The sequence below is a fragment of the Protobothrops mucrosquamatus genome, unplaced genomic scaffold (assembly GCF_001527695.2).
Source record: "Protobothrops mucrosquamatus isolate PMUCROS unplaced genomic scaffold, P.Mucros_1.0 scaffold4323, whole genome shotgun sequence".
Lineage (NCBI taxonomy): Eukaryota > Metazoa > Chordata > Lepidosauria > Squamata > Viperidae > Protobothrops > Protobothrops mucrosquamatus.
The window spans coordinates 32,570-56,812 of record NW_015390237.1 but is presented as its reverse complement, the minus strand read 5'-3'; the positions used below and the strand labels follow the sequence as shown (position 1 = coordinate 56,812).

Here is a 24,243-nt window from a genome sequence, read left to right as displayed (position 1 = left end):
AGGACTACCCAACTGGTCGTAAGTCGAGGACTTTCCCTGCCCGGGAGCGCCACGCATGCGTGGTTCCGCCCCCTGCGCTGGCCAAGGCATAGCTGGCAAGCGGCAGAGACGGAGCAGGCCGACTACCAGCTGGCCTAGCCCAAGGGAGGTAAGGCACCCGCTGGAAAAGGAGAAAAAAATGGCGGACAAAAAAAATGGCGGACAGCCTTGCTTGGCGATCCCCATGAAATGGTTGATCGACCCCAAATGGGGTCCCGACCCACAGGTTGAGAACCACTGGTCTAGGGTTTCCTGCTTGAGCAGGGGGCTGGACTAGAAGACCTCCAAGGTCCCTTCCAACTCTTGTCATTCTATTATTCTCCACCCCATACATAGCTGTGGCGTGGACTCTTCCGCTGTTTCTTTCTTGGCATGTTTCTCAGATCGAAGGCGTTTTATCTGCTTAGGAGTGGCTGGCTAAATTGAGGGTCTTGAGAAGGGGGTCAGTGAGGGCAAGCAAGGGGTCCTGTAGGTTTGCTGGATCTGCTTTGTGGATCTGGGGAGGGCGTCACCCAGTAGTGGAATCGCCCACACCAGGTCTATGGTCTCTAGATGTCCCGCCTTCGCTTCATCCCCATCTTTATTAAGGGCCCAGCAGCCCAGAACATTAGCCAGACAGTTACAAACCTGGCAGCTGTGTTTGCACGATGTGGGAAGCCTGGTTGCGTGTTTGTGCGATGCCCATTTGAGCATGTCGTGCAAACTCATCTCCTTTCGTGAGCAAGGGCGTTCAGCGTGCTTTGCAATCCCAGAAAATGAATTAATTCAGTACGATAAAAAGTTTTTACTCCACCTAAACTCCTGCTAGAAAGACAGGGGAGCTAATCTGGTTCCTAGGACATCAGGGCAAGGTGCCGTTTTAATGACAACCTCCAGCGTCCTCGTCTTCCTAATTCCACACAATATCTGGAGGCACTGATGTGCAAAATTATGGGAAGATGTACAGCCCGGTTTATTGTATGGCTCTTCCAAGGAATGTCTCGTAGATGGGCCTGAGTGTAGGATTACAGGCTAAAGGGGCTGCTATGTACGTCCCCACTTTTGCTGTTCACGGAAGGAAGAACTGGCCCAACTGAAAAATACACAGCGGTGTCATGGATGTGTTTGTGCTGCTAGAGCTAATGTGGTGCACACCGAAGTCACAATAGTGTGTTTCAGTCGAATCGGAAACAAGGATGGGTGGAAGAGCCTTCGGCATCCTTCTCCTACCTAATCACTTTGAAAGACGCTGGTTTTGAACCAGTATGTCTCAATCTTGGCAACTTTAAAGACGAGTGGACTTCAACTCCCAGAATTCCCCAGCCGGGATTCTGGGAGTGGAAGTCTGTAGGTCTTCAAGTTGAGAAATCACCCTCAAATGTCTCTGCCGACTGGGCTTCCTTGTGAAAAATATCTGATGGCTGTGAGGTTGCAGAAGGCTCTCTCTGACCACCAATGAATTCTGCCATATATAGTGTTTAGGTATAGAGAATGATACTTATTCATTCCTCTTAATTTCCGCGTACTTCTAAAATAGAAAGGGTAGGCCAGGGAAAATTAGCTGAAAATACACTGAAGTTGTTAAGTAAATTGGATGGACTTTTTATTGGATGGACCTTTTCATCAGTCACTGGAATCCCTCGTATAAATAGAATTATTTCAGGAGAATAGCTGAGGACAATAGAAAGCTCCAGAATTAAGTCCAGGATCAATGTGTGTGTGTGTGTTGAAGAAAATAATCTTTTCTACGATTGGGTATAATGGGTGCAAATAAGCACGGATTAAGCATAGGAAAAGACGCAAATACTTGGAATAATGATTTGTTTAAAAAAAAAAAATCCGAATACACAAACCCAGTTAAATTTACATCAGTGCAATTCCATCCAAAGTCTATTACTATATTTGCTGCATTGTACACAAATTTCACACTAATAACCATTTTATATTAATAACCAATTCATCTTCCCAATATTTGTCTGGAACACAGTAGTAGACCCTTTACTTTGGAAGATTATGTACAAAATCATTATAACCAATAGCTAAAAAAATCAAATATTTGCTAAAATTACTTTATGTGCAAGAGAGAAAGTTAAGAAGGCCTAGAGGAACTGAAAACTTGGGGAACCTCTGTATCTTAATTATGGAAAACTGTCCTTTGTTTGGAAGTAAGAACTTTGAACATTGTTATAACTTTTGGGGCATTGTTAAGCCCAAAAGAAGGCAACAATCCTCTTGTGTTAATGGACTACATCTCGCACCTGATTTTAAGAAATCAACCAATCTGCCTGAAACCAGCTTGTCAAATCTTAAGTCCTCTGATTCAAATGTATGTCGGNAGGACTACCCAACTGGTCGTAAGTCGAGGACTTTCCCTGCCCGGGAGCGCCACGCATGCGTGGTTCCGCCCCCTGCGCTGGCCAAGGCATAGCTGGCAAGCGGCAGAGACGGAGCAGGCCGACTACCAGCTGGCCTAGCCCAAGGGAGGTAAGGCACCCGCTGGAAAAGGAGAAAAAAATGGCGGACAAAAAAAATGGCAGACAGCCTTGCTTGGCGACCCCCGTGAAATGGTCGATCGACCCCAAATGGGGTCCCGACCCACAGGTTGAGAACCACTGGTCTAGGGTTTCCTGCTTGAGCAGGGGGCTGGACTAGAAGACCTCCAAGGTCCCTTCCAACTCTTGTCATTCTATTATTCTCCACCCCATACATAGCTGTGGCGTGGACTCTTCCGCTGTTTCTTTCTTGGCATGTTTCTCAGATCGAAGGCGTTTTATCTGCTTAGGAGTGGCTGGCTAAATTGAGGGTCTTGAGAAGGGGGTCAGTGAGGGCAGGCAAGGGGTCCTGTAGGTTTGCTGGATCTGCTTTGTGGATCTGGGGGTGCGGGGCGTCACCAGTAGTGGAATCGCCCACACCAGGTCTATGGTCTCTAGATGTCCCGCCTTCGCTTCATCCCCATCTTTATTAAGGGCCCAGCAGCCCAGAACATTAGCCAGACAGTTACAAACCTAGCAGCTGTGTTTGCACGATGTGGGAAGCCTGGTTGCGTGTTTGTGCGATGCCCATTTAAGCATGTCGTGCAAACTCATCTCCTTTCGTGAGCAAAGGGCGTTCAGCGTGCTTTGCAATCCCAGAAAATGAATTAATTCAGTACGATAAAAAGTTTTTACTCCACCTAAACTCCTGCTAGAAAGACAGGGGAGCTAATCTGGTTCCTAGGACATCAGGGCAAGGTGCCGTTTTAATGACAACCTCCAGCGTCCTCGTCTTCCTAATTCCACACAATATCTGGAGGCATTGATGTGCAAAATTATGGGAAGATGTACAGCCCGGTTTATTGTATGGCTCTTCCAAGGAATGTCTCGTAGATGGGCCTGAGTGTAGGATTACAGGCTAAAGGGGCTGCTATGTACGTCCCCACTTTTGCTACTCAATAGCTGTTCACGGAAGGAAGAACTGGCCCAACTGAAAAATACACAGCGGTGTCATGGATGCGTTTGTGCTGCTAGAGCTAATGTGGTGCACACCGAAGGCACAATAGTGTGTTTCAGTCGAATCGGAAACAAGGATGGGTGGAAGAGCCTTCGGCATCCTTCTCCTACCTAATCACTTTGAAAGACGCTGGTTTTGAACCAGTATGTCTCAATCTTGGCAACTTTAAAGACGAGTGGACTTCAACTCCCAGAATTCCCCAGCCGGGATTCTGGGAATGGAAGTCTGTAGGTCTTCAAGTTGAGAAATCACCCTCAATGTCTCTGCCGACTGGGCTTCTTTGTGAAAAATATCTGATGGCTGTGAGGTTGCAGAAGGCTCTCTCTGACCACCAATGAATTCTGCCATATATAGTGTATAGGTATATAGAGAATGATACTTATTCATTCCTCTTAATTTCCGCGTACTTCTAAAATAGAAAGGGTAGGCCAGGGGAAATTAGCTGAAAATACACTGAAGTTGTTAAGTAAATTGGATGGACTTTTTATTGGATGGACCTTTTCATCAGTCACTGGAATCCCTCGTATAAATAGAATTATTTCAGGAGAATAGCTGAGGACAATAGAAAGCTCCAGAATTAAGTCCAGGATCAATGTGTGTGTGTGTGTTGAAGAAAATAAGCTTTTCTATGATTGGGTATAATGGGTGCAAATAAGCACGGATTAAGCATAGGAAAAGACGCAAATACTTGGAATAATGATTTGTTTAAAAAAAAAAAATCCGAATACACAAACCCAGTTAAATTTACATCAGTGCAAGTCCATCCAAAGTCTATTACTATATTTGCTGCATTGTACACAAATTTCACACTAATAACCATTTTATATTAATAACCAATTCATCTTCCCAAGATTTGTCTGGAACACAGTAGTAGACCCTTTACTTTGGAAGGCTATGTACAAAATCATTATAACCAATAGCTAAAAAAATCAAATATTTGCTAAAATTACTTTATGTGCAAGAAAGTTAAGAAGGCCTAGAGGAACTGAAAACTTGGGGAGCTGTTCTGCCTCTGTATCTTAATTATTTTATTTTTTTTTATTATTTTAATTTGTATACCGCCCTTCTCCCATAGGACTCAGGGCGGTTCACAGCATATTAAAAACAAATAATATACACAAAATACAAAAAATACAAAATACAAAAATACAAAAATACAAAAAAATAAACCCCGATAAAAGCCGAATTAAAACCAAATATTACCAGCTGTGTTTCCGATTAAAATACTTTTANAATTATGGAAAACTGTCCTTTGTTTGGAAGTAAGAACTTTGAACATTGTTATAACTTTTGGGGCATTGTTAAGCCCAAAAGAAGGCAACAATCCTCTTGTGTTAATGGACTACATCTCGCACCTGATTTTAAGAAATCAACCAATCTGCCTGAAACCAGCTTGTCAAATCTTAAGTCCTCTGATTCAAATGTATGTCGGTGCCTACCGTAACTTGGTTTTCCTTTGGGGTGGTGTTCTGTTGCTGCCTTGTGAAACAAACCCTAGTGTTAAGAATAAATGTGACGTCCTCTTTTGGTGCCCAGTAGCTATTCTCTGAGCAGTGCATGATGGTGGTTCTTCCATGAACTGTAGATATTTCCTTGCTTGCCTGATGCTACCGGTGCCATTGCCTCCGAAGCCTGCGTAGCAAGGTGTGCTTACGTACCTGCGTGTATTAAGAGTCGCCAACTGTGACATCACCATCCGAGCGCATGTAGCAAAAGCCACACGCACGTACACAAAAACCCCCGGGTGGCTGAGGCAAGGAAGGCGGCGCTTATGGTGCTACTGGTGATATTCCACGGCAGGTTTTGTATTAAGAACCAGTTCTAGCCTACGTGGACTGATTTAATGGCCCCGACTGGGCTTCTACAAACTGGAACTGACAAAAAGAGAGCAATGATGGTTGAATGCCAGAGAGATTGGTTATCTGGAAAAAGGAAAAAAAAAAAGGAAGACTCCAGGATGCTGGAATGTATATTCCATCAGGCAGGTGGAACAGCTCTCACCACAACCTTCTGCTGTGAAGGCCACGATCCCCGGAGGTATCTAGTCAGGATTGAAGGAACGAAGAAAAACTTGTCAAAATGTCAGCAGCCAAAACGTGCCACTCCTTCCAATGTAAAAAATGGAACTCTTTTTCTCTCTCTTACAGGTGTATTCTAAATGTTCTACGATGAGCATCACGATTTAAAGTTATATTACGTATCGTTGTTAACAAAGGTTTCTCTCTGCAGCACAAACTTAGCTTACAGGAAGTTTAAAAAAAAACAAACCTGTGCAGCAAGCAAACTTAACTTTTCTGGTATTTCATCTTCCCCGGGACCGTCCTCCTGTTTTCTCCTGAAGTCTACTAGTTAAATGTGATTGGCCTTGCATAAAAGTCACTTCTTTAGGGTGCAGTGTGTGCTGTTTTCTTGGGGTTTTTTTGGGTCTTTCCAAAGACGCGGGAAAAAAAAGTAAGGAAGTGTAAAACGGTGTCATGAATGGATTTTTTTCCCCCTTCATACTGGAGCCTAATCTGATTCCTTTTAATTTCACCTGCATTTCATCGTCAACTTGAGGTTGTTGTTGTGCAAAAACAAAAAAAAAGTGATTAATGATGAGGAAAAACAAGAAATAAAACTTGGTATGAAACCACAGCTCGCCGTTTTTATTTATCTGTTGGCTTTTGAAGCGCGGGTTGTTTTCAAGTGGTTTTCTGGGGTAACCAAAACAAAAACAAAAAAACCCAACCTACTGATATAACTTGGGGAAGGAGAGAAAGAATTTTTATTTCTTCCTGGATTTGCTCTGTTTATAAACATTCCCCCAAAGTATTTTTTTTTAATAACCTGATACACAGAAGACACCCAATTAGATTAGGCAATCATATATACTGCAGGGGTCTTCAAACTTGGCCCTTTTATGACTTGTGGACTTCGACTCCCAGAATTCCTTAGCCAGGCACACGTGCCTGGCTGAGGAATTCTGGGAATCGAAGTCCACAAGTCATAAAAGGGCCAAGTTTGAAGACCCCTGATATACTGGATAATGTAACCAGTGTTTCTCAACCTTGGCCACACCCTCTCTTCCCATCCAAGAAGCTTCTTCGGCTCAGTCAGAACGGAAGAAGCTTCTTGGGTGAGAGGCGAAACATCTTCAAGGAGAAACAATGAGAAAGTCCAGTTGCCTTTTGGAAAAGGCACCTGAGCGACAATAAGATGGGATGTTTTGGTCGGAGAAGACAGGTTAGGCACGTGGATCTGTCCAAGGGAAGGAGGAAGGCTGAGGAAGAGGAGGTCCATACTCATGGAAGAAATTCTAGCCTCAACTGTGGTTTTAAGTTGAGAACTATCTGTAGTGAAACGTCTGCAAGAAAACCAAGCTCGGAGACCCCACTAAGGACCCCACCGTTCAATCCGAGCTATAATTACTCTCTTTTACCAAATCCCTAGAATTTCTGGTTGGGGCCACGCTTACTGAGACTGTGGTATCAGTACAGTACAGCATCAGGTTATTTGCTAGGCTGCATTAACAGAGGGATAGAATCAAGATCACGCAAAGTATTAATACCACTCTACAATGCCTTGGTAAGGCCACACTTGGAATACTGCATCCAGTTTTGGTCACCACGATGTAAAAAAGATGTTGAGACTCCAGAAAGAGTGCAGAGAAGAGCAACAAAGATGATTAGGGGACTGGAGGCTAAAACATACAAGGAATGGTGGCTGGAATTGGGTATGTCTAGTTTAATGAAGAGAAGAATGAGGGGGGACATGACAGCAGTGTTCCAATATCTCAGGGGCTGCCCCAAAGAAGAGGGAGTCAAGCTATTCTCCAAAGTGCCTGAAGGCAGGAGAAGAAGCAACGGATGGAAACTGATCAAGGAGAGAAGCAACCTAGAACTAAGGAGAAACTTCCTGACAGAACAATTAACCAGTGGAACAACCTGCCTCCAGAAGCGGTGAATGCTCCAACACTGGAAGTCTTTAAGAAGAGACTGGACAGCCATTTGTCCGAAATGGTATAGGGTTTCCTGCCTGAGCAGGGGGTTGGACTAGATGACCTCCAAGGTCCCTCCCCACTACTACTACTACTACTACTACTACTACTACTACTTCTTCTTCTTCTTCTTCTTCTTCTTCTTCTTTCTTCTTCTTCTTCTTTTTAGCATGCCCATTGCCAATAAAATCTAATTCCCCAAGAGAAGTATAAAGTCAGATGTTATGCAATGCTGCAGAGTCCACATTGTAAGCTCCAATCACAAAGGGTCATTTTAGGAAGCCGAAAAGCAGCTATTCTCATATATGAGGAGACACGAGTCACTCTTGGACTGAAAAAGAAAAACTCATCAGAAAGTGTGGTTGTTCCATGTACATGATGAAAAATATATATATTAGGAACTGGAGCCCTTAGGGTGCTTTTGCAAATGTCTTGATAAGAATAAAAGGAGAGGTAAATAAAAACGATGCCGTACGGGGGGGGGGAGCTCATTATAGATGGCCTAGACAGGCAGCAGATAAAAATGAGGTTTTGGGGCTTTAAATGACCAGTCTTTCAAAAGAGACCTGGAACAGCAGTTAATATGGCATTTTGGTAATCCCGACATCAGCTGAGCATTTACCTCTGCCAAGCGGTTCAGCAAATGTTTGTTGAAAAATTTCAGAAAGTAAAAGAAAGAACAAGGGGAATTGCTATCCTGGACCGAATTCTTACCAGCAGGTAATGGTTGAAGAAATGGAGGAGAATAGCATCTCGGAAGAAAATGGTCAAGATAAGCTGTTGGCCCAGAAACCAGGAGACAGAGATATGGTGGCTTGCTTCTAGCTGTTATTACCGATATGGGCCTATCCAGACAGGCAATCCTGCTTTTTTTCCTCTGTCGCTAACTGGCAGTCACCACCTCCAATTCTCTCCTTTTCCAGTATTTGCCTCCTCAGTTATAACCAGACCCCACATTCCTTCCCAATTCCTTTTAAAATCGTAATTTAGGATACTGATCAAAGTATGAGGGTCGTAGCTTCTGCCAACCCTCGTCAATTCCTCCGCTAACATCAGCTGTCCGCAAGTCAACATGCCACTGCAAAACAGCCCAGGAAAAAAGAGTGGATTTTCAGAGCAATGAAGTTTCCAAAGGAAAAAGTTATTCCGAATATTCAGGCTTCTCATATTTTACAAAGGCCCTGCTTAACAAAACTCAGCCTATTTCACCTTCCAGCCTAATGTTCCAAGAGCATTTTTCCCCCTAATGTTGTACTAGACCCCTAAAAATAAAGCAACGAAAAGGGGAGGGTAAAAGCAGAGGCAGTCAGGAAGATATTGGAGGGAGGGGGGGAGGAATAGCAGAGTTTCTAGTGCAGGGGTCTTCAAACTTGGCCCTTTTGTGATTTGTGGACCTCAACTTCCAGAATTCCTCAGCCAGCATGCTGGGAATTGAAGTCCACAAGTCATAAAAGGGCTAAGTTTGAAGAGCCCTATTCCAGTGGTGGCGAACCTATGGCACGGGTGCCAGAGGCGGCACTCAGAGCCCTCTCTGTGGGCACGCGCGCCCTCGCCCCAGTCCTAGGCCTTCAGCTGGGTTTTATAAAACCTTTTCGCTTTAGGCCTCCGCTGCCGTGTGCAAAAAAAAAAAAAAAAGATTCAGTCAGTCAATTTCAACTTCTCGCAGGAAAAAAAAGATCTTGCAAAGTTGGAATTGATTGATTGAATTTTAGTTCCACCCAGTCTGCCGTTACCACCGCAGCCACACCCACCCAATGGGCCATGCCCAGCCAATGGGCCACACATCCCAGGCACTCGACGATGCATAAGTGGGTTTTGGGTTGCAGTTTGGGCACTCAGTCTCTTAAAGGTTCGCCATCACTGCCCTATTCTATCTAGTGCAGGGGTAGGCAACCTTGGCTCTTTTTATGACTCGTGGACTTCAACTCCCAGAATTCCTCAGCCAGCATGCTGGGAATTGAAGTCCACAAGTCATAAAAGGGCTACGTTTGAAGAGCCCAATTCTTTATTTTTTATTTTTTTGAAGAGCCCAATTCTATCTAGTGCAGGGGTAGGCAACCTTGGCTCTTTTATGACTCATGGACTTCAACTCCCAGAATTCCTGAGCCAGCCATGCTGAGGGGAAAGGGAGAGGTTTCCAAGCTGAGCCATGCTGGCTCAGGAATTCTGGGAGTTGAAATCCACGAGTCACGAGGGGGCCATAGTTCCCCCATGCTGGCTCAGGAATTCTGGGAGTTGAAGTCCACAAGCCATAAAAGAGCCAAGGTTGCCTACTCCTGATCTAGTGGAACAAAAGTAGTGCTAAGAGGAAAAATCTGAAACAATCTTGATCTGTAACATGTTTCTCAGCAGCCAATTATTTTGACAAAGGGGGAAAAGTGGTAACATTTCAGAAGGAAGGCCACATACTGGCACCCAAGAACAAAAATACATACTTCTGCTCCCTTCGGTTGCCACAGAAGCTGGAGGGATCTGAAGAACTGGACATTAGCAAAATGTATGATGGCTTTGAGGGTATGTATACGAAACTTTAAACCAGCAGAATGTCTCAAGATTCACAGATGGGAGGCCACGAAATCGACCCCCTCCCCATACAGCAATGACAAGGACCCTCCCATTAACAGATGCACTAGCAATGTCAGACACACAGAGCTCCTGGGAAAACAGAACTGATTCTGCTTTGTTTTTTTTTTGACAAACTGAAAGATCTCCTAACAGCCTCCTACAGATGGAGACACCTGGTGCAAAAAAAAAAAAAAAGAAGCAATAAATATGTCCGTCAATATTTATTTATGAGATTTACAACTTGCCTTTCCTTCAGGTCACCATTTATAGTGCTGCTGCCACTTTGCATTTTTCTACACAATCACCAGTTTGTTGTTCAGTAGGCTGAGAGAAATTGATCCAGGGCAACTTGGGGGGATAAGTCAGTGGATGGGGGTGGTCCCTTCAATACCGGCCCCACATCTTCTCGGTTACCAAACACCGGCCTTCTATTAAGCAAACCTTTTGCGATGGTATTTGAGCTGGTTGTTTTGTAAGCTAATTTCAGCAAAGGTGCAGGAAAAAATGTGAGCGAGTGAGTGAATGAGTGAAATATTAGAAAGGCTTTACGGCAGGGGTCTCCAAACCTGGCAATACGCTGGTGGGTAAATTCTGGGAGTTGAAGTCCACAAGTCTTAAAAGTTACCAAGTTTGGAGAGCCCCGGTTTAGAGGATTATTGTTTTTTTTCCTCTACTGTAAAATGTAATGATTTTATATACAAACACAGATAGACAGACACGAGGCAACTTTTGGAGATGCCAAGAACTGAAAGAGAGGGAGAAAAAAAACAATCCCATAAACCCTTTTAATATTTATTTATTACATTAAACACCAGCTCCATCCTCTCATCCCTATAAAGTGGACATGTCAAACTCGCAACACCATGTGACGTCGCACAACGTATCGGGACTGTTTTGCCATTGTCGGCAATGGGGTGGGCGTGGCTTCCATGTGACGCATCCGGCCCGTGGGCTGGCAGTTTGACACCCCTGCTATAAAGGAACCAAGCCTATGAGTATAATCTGCATTAAATGGAGGTTGGTTTTATAACAGTCAAAGAGCTGGATCTCCGGTTGATGACACGGGTGTATCCCTGTCACTTGCCTGACAATCATAGGCCTGTGATTATCCCTGCCTCCTTCCAGAATGTTTCCCCCCCTCTACTCAGGGGAGTTCACCGTTCCAGGATTTCCTGCTGGTCTCCTTTCCCAATCCTAATCAGGCCCAACCTTGCATAGGTTAGCATTACACCTCAAACAGATCGATGAAAAAGATAAAAAAAATCTCAAGTAAAACGTTTTCATAATTGGATAGAACCTCTTGAGAAGCTGCCCGAGGCGCAGAGGCGGACTGGACAGTCTGGAGATGTTTAAACGAACATCCCTGCACCCTGGTCTGGCTAGAACTAAAAGATTACATGTGAAAACGTTTCTTCCCGATGATGAGGATATTCACTGCGAAGGTGGCACTATTCAAATAACTACCCATCTTTTTACAGGACCCACTACTTGTATACAGAATGACTCGCTGGCTGGAAATATCTCTGCCATTAATACGGACCGGTTCCTGGGGCTAGAAATATAGAACTATATTTTACGAAAGCTTTTAATTTTTTTAAAAGAATATTAAATTAATAACTTCCCCTTTTCTAGTTCTTGTATTTCTGACACCAGACGAGACTGCATTTGGGTTTTGTTTTTTAAAATGCAACAATGTTAGTCTGTGTAGCCGGCATGGCCAGGGGATGATGGGATCTGGAGTCCGAACCCCAAGGAACTGGGGAGGAAGGCCCCATGACGGGACACGCTTTGCACTCGGACAGGCTATTTTCCCTCAGGGAGGCCTATGGAGGGTGGAGTCCTATCTCCCTACAATAGTAGTAATAATAATAATAATAATAATAATAATAATAATAATAATAATAATAATANGCATGGCCAGGGGATGATGGGATCTGGAGTCCGAACCCCAAGGAACTGGGGAGGAAGGCCCCATGACGGGACACGCTTTGCACTCGGACAGGCTATTTTCCCTCAGGGAGGCCTATGGAGGGTGGAGTCCTATCTCCCTACAATAGTAGTAATAATAATAATAATAATAATAATAATAATAATAATAATAATAATAATAGTAATAATAAAGTTGGAAGGGACCTTGAAGGTCATCTAGTCCAACCCCCTGCTCAGGCAGGCAACCCTATACCATTTCGGACAAATGGCTGTCCAGTCTCTTCTTTAAAACTTCCAATGTTGGAGCATTCACCACTTCTGGAGGCAGGTTCTTCCACTGGTTAATTGTTCCCACTCTCAGGAAATTTCTCCTTAGTTCTAGGTTGCTTCTCTCCTTGATTGGTTTCCATCCATTGCTTCTTGTCCTGCCTTCAGGCGCTTTGGAAAATAGCTTGACTCCCTCTTCTTTGGGGCAGCCCCTGAGATATTGGAAGACTGCTATCATGTCCCCTCTCGTCCTTCTCTTCGTTAAACTAGACATCCCCAATTCCAGCAACCGTCATTCATCTCTGTAAAGCAACCAGCCCTACAGCGAGTATAACCTACATTAAACCAAGGATGGTTTTCTCATAACAAAAGAGTGGGGATTTGGACAAAACAGGTGTACAATGTCACTTTCACAGCAACCTTCCGCCTCCTGTCAGAAGATTCTTCCCCTCCCTCTCCTCTCCTCAGGGAGAGTTCCCAGCCCTGTCATCTCCTCGTGGTCTCCACTCCACGTTCCTAACCAGCCCCTAAACCTAACCCCACTATAGAGAGAGGCCCTTCTTTCTTTTTCTTTTTAAACGACGATCTAAGCGGGCATCAGGAGTCGACGTGGATGATGGGAGTTGGAGTCCGAAGCCCCTCCGGCTACTTTCCCTCAGGGAGCGCGCGCGCGCGGCGGGGAGAAGCCTCTCGGCGCCCCGCGCATGCGCCGTGGAGTCTCGGCGGTGGTTCTGCGGGGAGGCGACCGGCAGCTCTCCCCCAATAAAAGCCCCGGCGGCGGGTGGGAGCCCTGCCCCCCCCCTTTTCCCTCCCTCCCTCCCTCCTTCGCCTCAGCCCCGGCGCCGCAGCAGGGAGACGGCGGCAGGGGCGCAGTGCGCCTGCGCAGCAGCGAGCAGAGGCCGCGCGCGCCGCAGCTCCCCTCACACACATATACACGGAGCTGAGGCGGCCGCTCCGGCTTCTTCTTCTTCTTCCTCCTCCTCCTCCCTTTCCCTCCTTCCTCGCCTCCCTCCTTCCTTCCCCGCCGGCGCTGGAACCTGAGCTCGGGCCACCGCGGCTGAGGTAAGCGGGTGAGGGCTCCCGGGTGGCGACGCCGGACGGCCGGCCAGCCGGCCTGCCTGCCTGTCAGCGGATCCCTGCGGAGCGTCAGGACGTTACGGCAACGACGGGCGGACGGCGGCGACGGCGACGACGGAGCGCCGCGCTCGGCCGTCTCCCCCGCTCGCCCCCCCGCGCTCGCTGGCGCCTCAGCCCCTCCCCCTCCCCGGCCTCACATAGGCGAGCGCGCCTCCACCCCCCCTCCCTTTTCGACTCTCCGAGAGGAGTGCGCGTGCGCGCGGCCCGGCTGCTCTTTTTTCCCCCCCTCCCCGCCTCGCGCGTGCCGCCTCAGAGGTTGCTGTGGGGGGGAAGGGGGCGGCCTTCCCCGCCGCTCGCCTCTTCCCGCGCTGGCAGTGGCGGATGGGCCTTGGAGTCCGGCGCTCCGACCCCGGGACGCTTCCCCTGATGGGGTGGGAGGCGTCTGCTCCCCCCCCTCCGTCCCACAGCCCGGCGGTGCCGCGGCTGGGGATGATGGGAGTGCGCGGGGAGAGGTGTCTGTGGCGGGCCCCCATGTGGTGGGAGTGACGGGACGGGATGGCACCCAAGCTTAGAAGAGCTGTTAAAAAAATTGTATTTTATTTTTTTGGGGTGGGATTTTTCTGGCTTGGATCTTGACTAAGCGGGGCCTTTATGGCGGGAAGGACTACAAAGCCCATCAGGGGCGTGGAGTGGGGGGGGAGGACTCCCCCACCCCCAAAGGGCGGAAGAATGGCTGATCGACAAGCTGAGAGAAGAGAATGTACTTAAAATAAAGCAGGTGCTTTATTTTTATGAATAAAAATTCATAAAAATCCATATTTTTATTTTTATGAATGTATTCAGTCTGTATACTGTTCGGGGGGGCTTTGAAGGGTTTCCTCCCCGCAAATATATATATATATATAACAGACAGACAGATAGATAGATAGATAAGAGAGAAAGGTAGATAGACAGATAGATGATAGATAGATAGATAGATAGATAGATAGATAGATAGATAGATAGATAAAAATCAGTGGAGGCATCAATTTGAAAAGTCAAGGTGAGAGTAGATACAGCCACGCTCCTGAAATTTAAACTTCGCAGGTGCTTTATTAATTTTTCAAATTTGCATACTGCCAAATTACAGTTTGGGGCAGCTTTGAAGGGTTCCCCCCCCCAAAAAAAAAGATCCATGGAAGCATCAATTTGACAATCCAAGCTGAGAGTAAATATAGCCAATCTCCAAAAAATGGGAGTAAACAAGATTTTCTCTTTTTTTTATGATTGCCACAGTTGTGAGTCATCAAACTCCCAAAATTCCTAAATTTATTCTTCTGGGATCTGGAACCCCCATGCGTATGTTTACCCCTACCCATTTTAAGATTGCTTTCACAGTGCTTTCGTGTTGTGGATTCAGAAGCAATTTCCAGAAAGTTCAGCCAGGCTTTCTATTTGAGCTTGCAAAAAGCAGCAGAAAGATCACAGGATTTAACTGCATTTATGCTCAGAAATAAGCAAGGTGATTGTTAAGTGAGTCATGCCTGATTTTATGATCTTTTTGCCATGGTCGCTAAGTGGAATCACACAGTTGTTAAGTGAATCCGGCTTGTCCCATTGACCTTGCTTGTAGGAAGACAGTGGGAAGGTTTTAAATGGTGATCACATCACCCTGAGATGCTGCAATTATTGTGATTGTATGTGGGTTGCTTAGTGCCTGAATTTTGATCACATGATCACGGGGATGCTACGAGGGTTGTACCTGCAAGGACTGTTCCTAAGTCATCCTTTCAGTGCCGTAAGTTTGAACGGTCACTAAATAAGTGGTTTTAACTTGAGGGTTACTAGTAAGCCTGCATAGGATTTTCTGGAAGTATTTTCTGAAGACGATTCTGCCAGAAATGGTCAAAATACCTTGCATTCAGCATTTGCGGTGTTATTCTGCCTTGTGCAGTGGCTCCTTTGCTCACACAAAATGCTATGCCACACATTTTAAAAAACCAAAATTTTATGAAAAAAACCCCCCATTTTCTCTGTTGGGTTGGAATGGGGATATTGAAGTTTATTTAATCACATTTGTGTAGCTGCCCATCGCACATAGTGACTTTGGGCAGCGTATATAATAAGACTCCAAACACATCAACAGTAAAACAACCAACAACTACTGTAAAATGTAAAAACAACATAAAAACAAGTTGGCCCATAAGTCATCATTTAGGCTTAGCATGTTGGGAGACCACTGTTGGTATGCTCGGAGCTCTGCTAGTTTTTTCAGTTATTTATTTTTATTTTATTGATTGGTCAAATTTAGAAACCGCCCATCTCATTCACAGGGTAACTCTGGGCAGTGTATCATTGTAAATAAAAACCATATAAAATATTGTATCTTAGTAAAAGGAGGTTCCTAAGGGTAGAATAATAAAAGTGAAAAAAAAAACAGGAGGAAGTGCCTTCAAGGCATTAACCAACTCAAAAGCTTGTGTTCTAACACTGATGATGTTACCTAGTTTGGTAATGAAACGTCTGCAAGTAAACCAGCCCAGAGAGGACCAAGGACCCCACAGTCCTCCTCAACCTCTCTACAAATCCCACTCCCTTCAAGCACTGATGACGTTACCTAGTTTGGTAAGGAAACATTTGCAAGAAAACCACTAAGCACAGAGCACCAAGGACCCCCTAGTTCAGGGGTAGGCAGCCTTGGCTCTTTTATGACTCGTGGACTTCAACTCCCAGAATTCCTGAGCCAGCATGGCTCAGCATGGAAAGCTCTCCCTTTCCCCTCAGCGTGGCTGGCTTAGGAATTCTGGGAGTTGAAGTCCACGAGTCATAAAAGAGCCAAGGTTGCCTACCCCTGCCCTAGTTCAACTGTGAGTTACAAGTATTCTCTATTAATAATAATAATAAAGTTGGAAGGGACCTTGGAGGTCATCTAGTCCAACCCCCTGCTCAGGCAGGAAACCCTGTACCATTTCGGACAAATGGCTGTCTAGTCTCTTCTTAAAAACTTTCTGTGTTGGAGCATTCACAGCTTCTGGAGGCAGGTTGTTCCACTGGTTAATTGTTCTAACTGTCAGGAAGTTTCTCCTTAGTTCTAGGTTGCTTCTCTCCTTGGTGAGTTTCCATCCGTTGCTTCTTGTCCTGCCTTCAGGCGCCTTGGAGAAGAGCTTGACTCCCTCTTCTTTGGGGCAGCCCCTGAGATACTGGAAGACTGCTATCATGTCCCCCCTCGTCCTTCTCTTCGTTAAACTAGACATACCCAATTCCAGCAACCGTTCCTTACATGTTTTAGCCTCCAGTGCCCTGATCATCTTTATTGCTTGTCTGTTTCTCTGTGAGCCCCATGCGTGTTGACAGACCTGGGTTTTCAAACTCTTCCAAAAGGTCAGAAAACTTAACAGAATTTTCAGGCAGTTGAAGGCAAGGATGCTCATAACAACTTGTTCCCATGTAGCTGCATTCATGTGTACCTTTTAAAAAAACCTTACGTAACTTTTAAAACACAAAACTGTTCTGCATTCCTACACCACTGTTCCCGATACCTTCAGGGATGTGATTTTGTTTCCCTAAGTGGCCTTCGCTATGGAATGTGGGACAAGAGTAGTAATTGTGCTTTGTTGTACCCATTTAAAAAAAATATATATCAGAGGTCACCGTTTTTCAGGATACGAACTAGAACAGCAAGAAGAAACAAATGGGAGAGTAAGATAAATGTAGCAAAAACATGGTCTGAGCAAATGAAACTATCAGTCAGTTCAGCAGCCCGGGGTATTACAATAGCTTTTGTATAAGCCAGTATTTCTCAACCTTGACAATTTTAAGGCATGTGGACTTCAACTCCCGCTGGCTGTGGAATTCTGGGAGTTGAAGTCCACATGCCTTAAAATTGTCAAGGTTGAGAAACACTGGTATAAGCAGTGGCTGCTTAACGTTGAAATACTCAGTCCTGCGTTATTACATTATTATTAAATATTAAACATTAAATCCTGCATTTGAAAACTTGAGAATAATGACGTCGATAGGATGTCCTTTTAAGGGAATAAACGTTGGAAGTGATGCAAAGGGGCACAAGAATAAAACCCTGCAGTTTGTACAGATAGTCCTTGACTTCCAACAGTTCATTTAGTGGCCGTTCAAAGTTACAAGTTACAACACCACTGAGAAAAAGTGATTTATGTCCATTTTTCACACTTTTGGTCAGTTAAAGTTGCAAATGTTTTGTAGCACTTCTGGAAATCGCTATTTTTCCTATTCGAACGGTGCTTTTTTTTTTTTTGTCTTGGAGCTACAAGGATATTTCTCATGTGCCTCGGGCTGGGTTTACACGTTACGGTAAAGTCCACTCATGCCAACATTCGTATGGCTTAGTAAAATGCGTAGCTCCAGTTACTGTCCTTTTCCTGTGAAATTACCTGTGAAGGATTCTTAATTAAATAAGACTGTAATGAAGTGAAGTGGCAGTGCTCGAAATAAAAACCATTTCTTTCTCTGCATGCATTTGCTGGGATGCTCTACCTGCCGAAAGATTCTCTAAAGAATTTATTCACCCCACTGATCAGGTCTAGTGTTTTGTTTTTTTTCCAAGCTTCACTAATTTTCCTGATTTGGTTTCCTTTATTAATGCTAGGCGCGATTTGTTTCACTGTGATTTGTTTAATTAACCTCAAATAGCTGTGTGCTGGCATAGCATATAAAGAGATCAAACCCCGATTTGCAAACTGCAAAAATACATCAGCTAAAACTGTAGAAGCGTAGTTATGAGGCACCAGACTGTAGTCCATATATTGGGCCTATCAGATGTCACTTGTGTCATAACGCAATCTTTTTGGCTCATGTTGCAAAAAAAAAGTAAGGTTTCGCATGACCCCCGGGACAGTGCAACTGTCATAAATGCTTGCTAGTTGCCAACTTGNCACGAGTCATAAAAGAGCCAAGGTTGCCTACCCCTGCCCAAATGCCTGAATTTTGATCGTGTGACCCCTGGTTTAAATATTTGAATATTTAAACCAGGGGTCTTCAAACTTGGCAACTTTAAGACTCGTGGACTTCAACTCCCAGAATTCCTGAGCCAGCATGGGGGAAACTATGGCCCCCTCATGACTCGTGGACTTCAACTCCCAGAATTCCTGAGCCAGCATGGGGGAACTATGCCCCCCTCATGACTCGTGGACTTCAACTCCCAGAATTCCTGAGCCAGCGTGAGGGAACTATGCCCCCCTCATGACTCGTGGACTTCAACTCCCAGAATTCCTGAGCCAGCATGGGGGAACTATGGCCCCCTCCTGACTCGTGGACTTCAACACCCAGAATTCCTGAGCCAGCATGGCTCAGCTTGGAAACCTCTCCCTTTCCCCTCAGCATGGCTGGCTCAAGAATTCTGGGAGTTGAAGTCCACCAGTCATATAAGAGCCAAGGTTGCCTACCCCTGACCTAAACAGAGGAGTGCAGTACAACTGCATGCATGAGAATAATTAAAGTGGTGGTGCAGTGGTTAGAATGCAGTACTGCAGGCTACTTTTGCTGACTCTTGACTGCCAGCAGTTTGGCAGTTCACGTCTCACCAACTCAAGGTTGACTCAGCCTTCCATCCTTCGAGAAAATGAGGACCCAGATAGCTGGGGGCAAGAGGCTGACTCTGTAAACCGCTCAGAGAGGGCTGTGAAGCACTGTGAAGCGGTATATAAGTCTAGGTGCTATTGCTAAGTCTTAAGGAAGGAAGGAAGATTAAGGAAGGAAAAGGGAGGGAGGGAGGAAGGAAGGGCCCTGGTGGAGCAGTGGTTAGAAGGCAGCATTGCAGGCTGCCAACTGCCAGCAGTTCGATCCTGCCTGGCTCAAGGTTGACTCAGCTTCCATCCTTCCGAGGTCAGTAAAATGAGGACCCAGATTGTTGGGGGCAAGAGGCTGCCTCTGTAAACTGCTTAGAGAGGGCTGTAAAGCATTGTGAAGCGATATATGTCTAAGGGCTATCTCTGTCTGTCTGTCTGTCTGTCTGTCTGTCTATCTATCTATCTATCTATCTATCTATCTATCTATCTATCTATCTATCTATCTATCTATCTAATCTAATCTATCTGGCATGGTGCTGCAGTGGTTAGAATGTAGCATTGCAGGCTAACTCTGCCCACAGCCTGGAGTTTGATCCAGGTTGACTCAGTCTTCCTTCTGATGTCAGTAAAACGAGGACTCAGATTGTTGGGGGCAACATGCTGACTCTCTAAACCGCTTAGAGAGGGCTGTAAAGCACTATGAAGTGGGTACATAAGTCTAAGTGCTATTGCTATTGCTAAAATGTTTAAAAATGTGTGTTTTTCTGGAAATTCCAGAAGTTGCAATCTCAGTCCATCTAGAACGGTACTAGCTTCATTAATGAATTTTGATGACACTGAAGAGAAATGTTCTCACATCCGTTGTAATGGCTTGCAGAGGTGGAAATTATATGCTACCGTACAAGATGTCCCTGATGCTGGTTGAAAATGATGAAATGCATTCAGAGCAGATGAGTAGAGTGGTAACTCCTTCGCTTTGTTGTCCTTCAACAGGATAAAGAGCTTCTAAAGAAGCCTCCTTAATGATGGCGACGCAAGATATGAGCATGCATATGGAGGAGGTTGTCGTGGTAACAACTCCAGATAGTGTGGTGGACGGCAGCGGTGTGGAGGAAGTGAAGACCGTCCTCGTTACCACCAATTTGTCCCAGCATGGGTGAGTAAAAAGATGAGCTATTTAGCTGGTATGATGGATAGATTCAAAACTGTAGCTATTTCAGTGGTGTACCAAGAATATTTGACACCTGGGGCAGGTCCTCTTTTAACACACACCCCTTCCTTCATTGTTGAGATCCAGTTTGGGGTAGTGGTTAAGACATCAGATTAGAAGCTAGGAGACTGAATTCTAGTACTGTGTTGGGCCTGAAACTGGCTGGATGACTTTGGGCCGATCACCAGAGTCCTGCCTTAGGCACAAAAGCCAGCTGGGAGATTTTGGGCCAATCCCCAGGAGACGGTGAGTTCTAGTCCTGCCTTAGCACAAAAGCCAGCTGGGAGATTTTGGGCCAATCACCAGGAGACGGTGAGTTCTAGTCCTGCCTTACGCACAAAAGCCAGCTGGGAGATTTTGGGCCAATCACTAGGAGATGGTGAATGCTAGTTCTGCCTTGGGCCTGAAAGCTCTCTGGCTGACTTTGGGCCGATCACCAGGAGACGGTGAGTTCTAGTCCTGCCTTAGGCACAAAAGCCAGCTGGGAGATTTTGGGCCAATCACCAGGAGACGGTGAGTTCTAGTCCTGCCTTAGGCACAAAAGCCAGCTGGGAGATTTTGGGCCAATCCCCAGGAGATGGTGAGTTCTAGTCCTGCCTTAGGCACAAAAGCCAGCTGGGAGATTTTGGGCCAATTACCGGGAGACGGTGAGTTCTAGTCCTGCCTTGGCCATGAAGCCAGCTGGATGACCTTGGGCCAGTAGCTCTCAACACTAGGAAAAAGAAGACAAGTTCAAACCAATTCTTAAAAAATAAGTAAAGTAATGGTCAGTCCCTGGAGATCAAAAGTGTCTTGAAGGTACACATTTTTTCCTCCATTGCTGCTCTGCCACCAGTGATTGACACACAAACAGCTGATTGGCACACGGGCAGCACCAATCTGTCTCCAAGCCCACATCTAGCCTCCTAGACATCACGACCCCATGGACCACGTTCCTCCAGGCCTTCCTGTCCTCTACCATCTTCTGGAGTCCATTGAAGCTCACGCCTCCTGCTTCAGGGACTCCCTCCAGCCACCTCCTTCTCTGTCGTCCCCTTCTTCTATTCCAGCAACCGTTCTTTATTATCTTTCAGCCTCCAGACCCCTGATCATCTTTGTGGCTCTTCTCTGCACTCTTTCTAGGGTCTCCACGTCTTTTTTACATCGTGGTGACCAAAACTGGATGCAGTATTCCAAGTGTGGCCTTACTAAGGCCACATAAAAATAAAATAGCTTTTACCAAAAACAACAAAAAACCCTTTGTCACTTAATCTCTTTTAAAAAGAAATTGTAAAGTTTATGGTTGTAAAGTTGCTGAAAGTTGCAGCTGACTTCCCCCAAGCCTGCCATACCGGGGGGGGGGGAATGAGACTAAATCGATTCCAGGCAGCCTTTAATGTACCCGCTTAATAAAGCATCCCAAACACTGCAATTATTCCCCCCCCCAAGTTTGGCAAGGTTTATTTCTACGCAATGCGCTGCCAGAAAGTCTAAAGGAAACATTTTGCTTTCATCTGAACCGGCATCATCTTAAAATATTTGGGAAACGCCACACCTTCCTCTTGTGAGTTCAAGACCCGTTTGACTAGTAGCCGAGAGCGAGAAAGGATATTCCTGAGCCCTGGTTGACAGCCTGAGTGCACTCACTGTGCTCTTGTAATAAATAAAAATAAAGACGTCATCCTGGCAAAGAAACGGTTGGTGACTTGGGCAGACAAAGCATGTTAGCGTCACATACGGGACGATTGTGCTGTAATCTGCAGTTAGCAGATGCTGAGGGGAAGATGGTGCCGCTGCGCTTAATGTCAGGTTTTCCCTTTTGTGTAGCCAGGCGATGAAGGACACAGCTGTCTGCCCGATCTACCCACTCTTTTTTAGAAGCCAGGAGCTTTTAGCTCTGGAGTATCCTACGTGTTGTTGTTGTTAGTTGCGAAGTCGTGTCCGACCCATCGCGACCCCATGGACCACGTTCCTCCAGGCCTTCCTGTCCTCTACCATCTTCTGGAGTCCATTGAAGCTCACGCCTGCTGCTTCAGTGACTCCATCCAGCCACCTCATTCTCTGTCGTCCCCTTCTTCTCTTGCCCTCCATCTTTCCCAGCATCCGGCTCTTCTCCAGTGAGTCCTTCCTTCTCATTAGGTGGCCAAAGTCCTTGAGTTTCCACTTCAGGATCTGGCCTTCTAAAGAGCAGTCGGGGTTGATCTCCTCTAGGACTGACCGGTTGGATCGCCTTGCAGTCCAGGAGACTCGCAGGAGTCTTCTCCAGCACCAGAGTTCAAAGGCCTCCATTCTTTGGCGCTCAGCCTTTCTTATGGTCGTCCTTATCTTCCTTTTCACAGTCCCACTTCAGGAAGTACAGAGGGATTGAAATGATTGGACGAGGCTTGTTAATCACATTTATTTATTTACTAAATTGATACGCTGCCCGTCTCATTGTGACACGCCACACACTCAATGGGAATTACTGCTGCAACAGCCTTCGTATTGGTCGTAAATAGGATCGGTCGTAAATGACTGTTTTCAGCGCCATCATAACTTTGAACAGTCATTAAACTAGTGGTTGCACGGTCGCGTGAAGAAGAAAGTAAGATAAGATAAGATAAGATAACCTTTATTGTCATTTTTTTACTGTGGGCACAATGGCACACATCAAAAATGAAATTTAGTTGCCCGCTCTCAAAGTGAAACACATACATGACGCACACCTAAACATACTATGAACAACATATGTATAGACCTACACCCCTGCATATACATAACAAATAAATATTAAATACTGTCCATCTTGAATATATAACGGAAGGAGGAAGCTTGAGAGTTCACAAGGTTAATGCTGTATGGAATGAAACTCTGGCTGAATCTGGATGTTCTGCTTCGGATACCACGAAGCCCCCTCCTTCCAGAAGGGAACAAGGAAAACAGGTCATAGAGAGGATGTGTAGTGTCCCAGATAATCTTACAGGCAGTCCTCAAGTTACGAGCACAATTGACCCCCAAATTTATGTTGCTAAGCGAAACACTTGTCAAGTGAGTTTTGTGACGTTTCTCGCCACAGTTGTTAAGGGAATCATTGCATTTGTTAAGCAAGTAACCATCTTTGTTAAGGGAATCATTGCATTTGTTAAGCTAGTAACCATCTTTGTTAAGAGAATCTGGCTTCCCCATTGATTTTGCTTGTCAGAAGGTCGCAGAAGGGGATCACATGACCCCAGGGACACCGCGACCGTCATAAACACGAGCCACTTGCCAAGCGTCTGAATTTTGGGGATGCTACAAGTGAAAAATGGTCATAAGTCACTTTTTTCAGTGCCGTTGTAACTTTGAACCATTGTAAATCGAGGACTGCCTGTACACTCTCTTGGAGTCTGTGGTTTTATGTATCTGGGCTATGTAGTAAAAAATGATCTGGTCCTTAGCAGTTCTTAAAAGAGGGTAAATAACAACCTCAGATGAACCACAACTCGTGACATATTACGCCATGTCATTCATTTTACCTAAAAGAAAGCCAGCGTGAAGCAGCCAAGTGAATTTTCTAGAGGAAAATGGCTTAAAATGAGCAGTTTCACTAATATTGTTTCTTCACCGTTTGTCCCTTTCTCTCTGAGCCAGGAGTGACCTCAATGAGGACACCCTGGAGACGGAAAATGCAGCTGCTGCAGCTGCCGCAGCTTTTACCGCCTCTGCACATCTGAAGGAAGCCCTTTTAGGTAAGTGGGGTGAATCGGGACATTCATATCCCCCAAACTACCCGTGAAGGGGAAGGTGTGAGTTACCGTGTGAAAAGGGCCGTGGCTCCCGGCAGTTTCACCATACTTGAGAAGACCTCAGGAGGAGAAAACATTTAGCCCTGGGCAGTAAGTGCTGGACACTTAAAAACTGTAAGAGACAACTCAATTCAGATGGGTATTAGCATGCCTTCCCCTTCCTTCCTCCCTCCCTCCCTCCCAACCATCATCTTTCCTCCCTTCTCCCTTTCCTTTCTCTTTCTCTTTCTCTTTTGTTTCTCTTTCCTTTCTTTCCTTTCCTCCCACTTTTCTTCCTTTCCTTTACTTTCCTTTCCTTTTCTTCCTTTTCTTTTCTTTTCTTTTCTTTTCTTCCCTTCCCTTCCCTTCCCTTCCCTTTCCTTTCCTTCTCTCCCACTTTTCTTCCTTTCCTTCCCTTTCCTTCCCTTCCCTTCCCTTCCCTTTCCTTTCCTTTCCTTTCCTTTCCTT

At 45.5% G+C, this 24,243-nt stretch overlaps 1 protein-coding gene across 1 annotated transcript in view; it reads left to right on the top strand.

Annotated features, from left to right (window-relative positions):
* The first annotated feature begins 19,865 nt into the window (after positions 1-19,865).
* GMEB2 (glucocorticoid modulatory element binding protein 2) overlaps positions 19,866-24,243 on the top strand; it is a 17,842-nt gene continuing 13,464 nt past the window's right edge. The window contains exons 1-2 of the mRNA XM_015828207.2: positions 19,866-19,999; positions 23,642-23,739. Coding sequence (XP_015683693.1) covers positions 19,866-19,999; positions 23,642-23,739 — 232 coding nt within the window. The remainder of the gene's footprint in view (positions 20,000-23,641; positions 23,740-24,243) is intronic.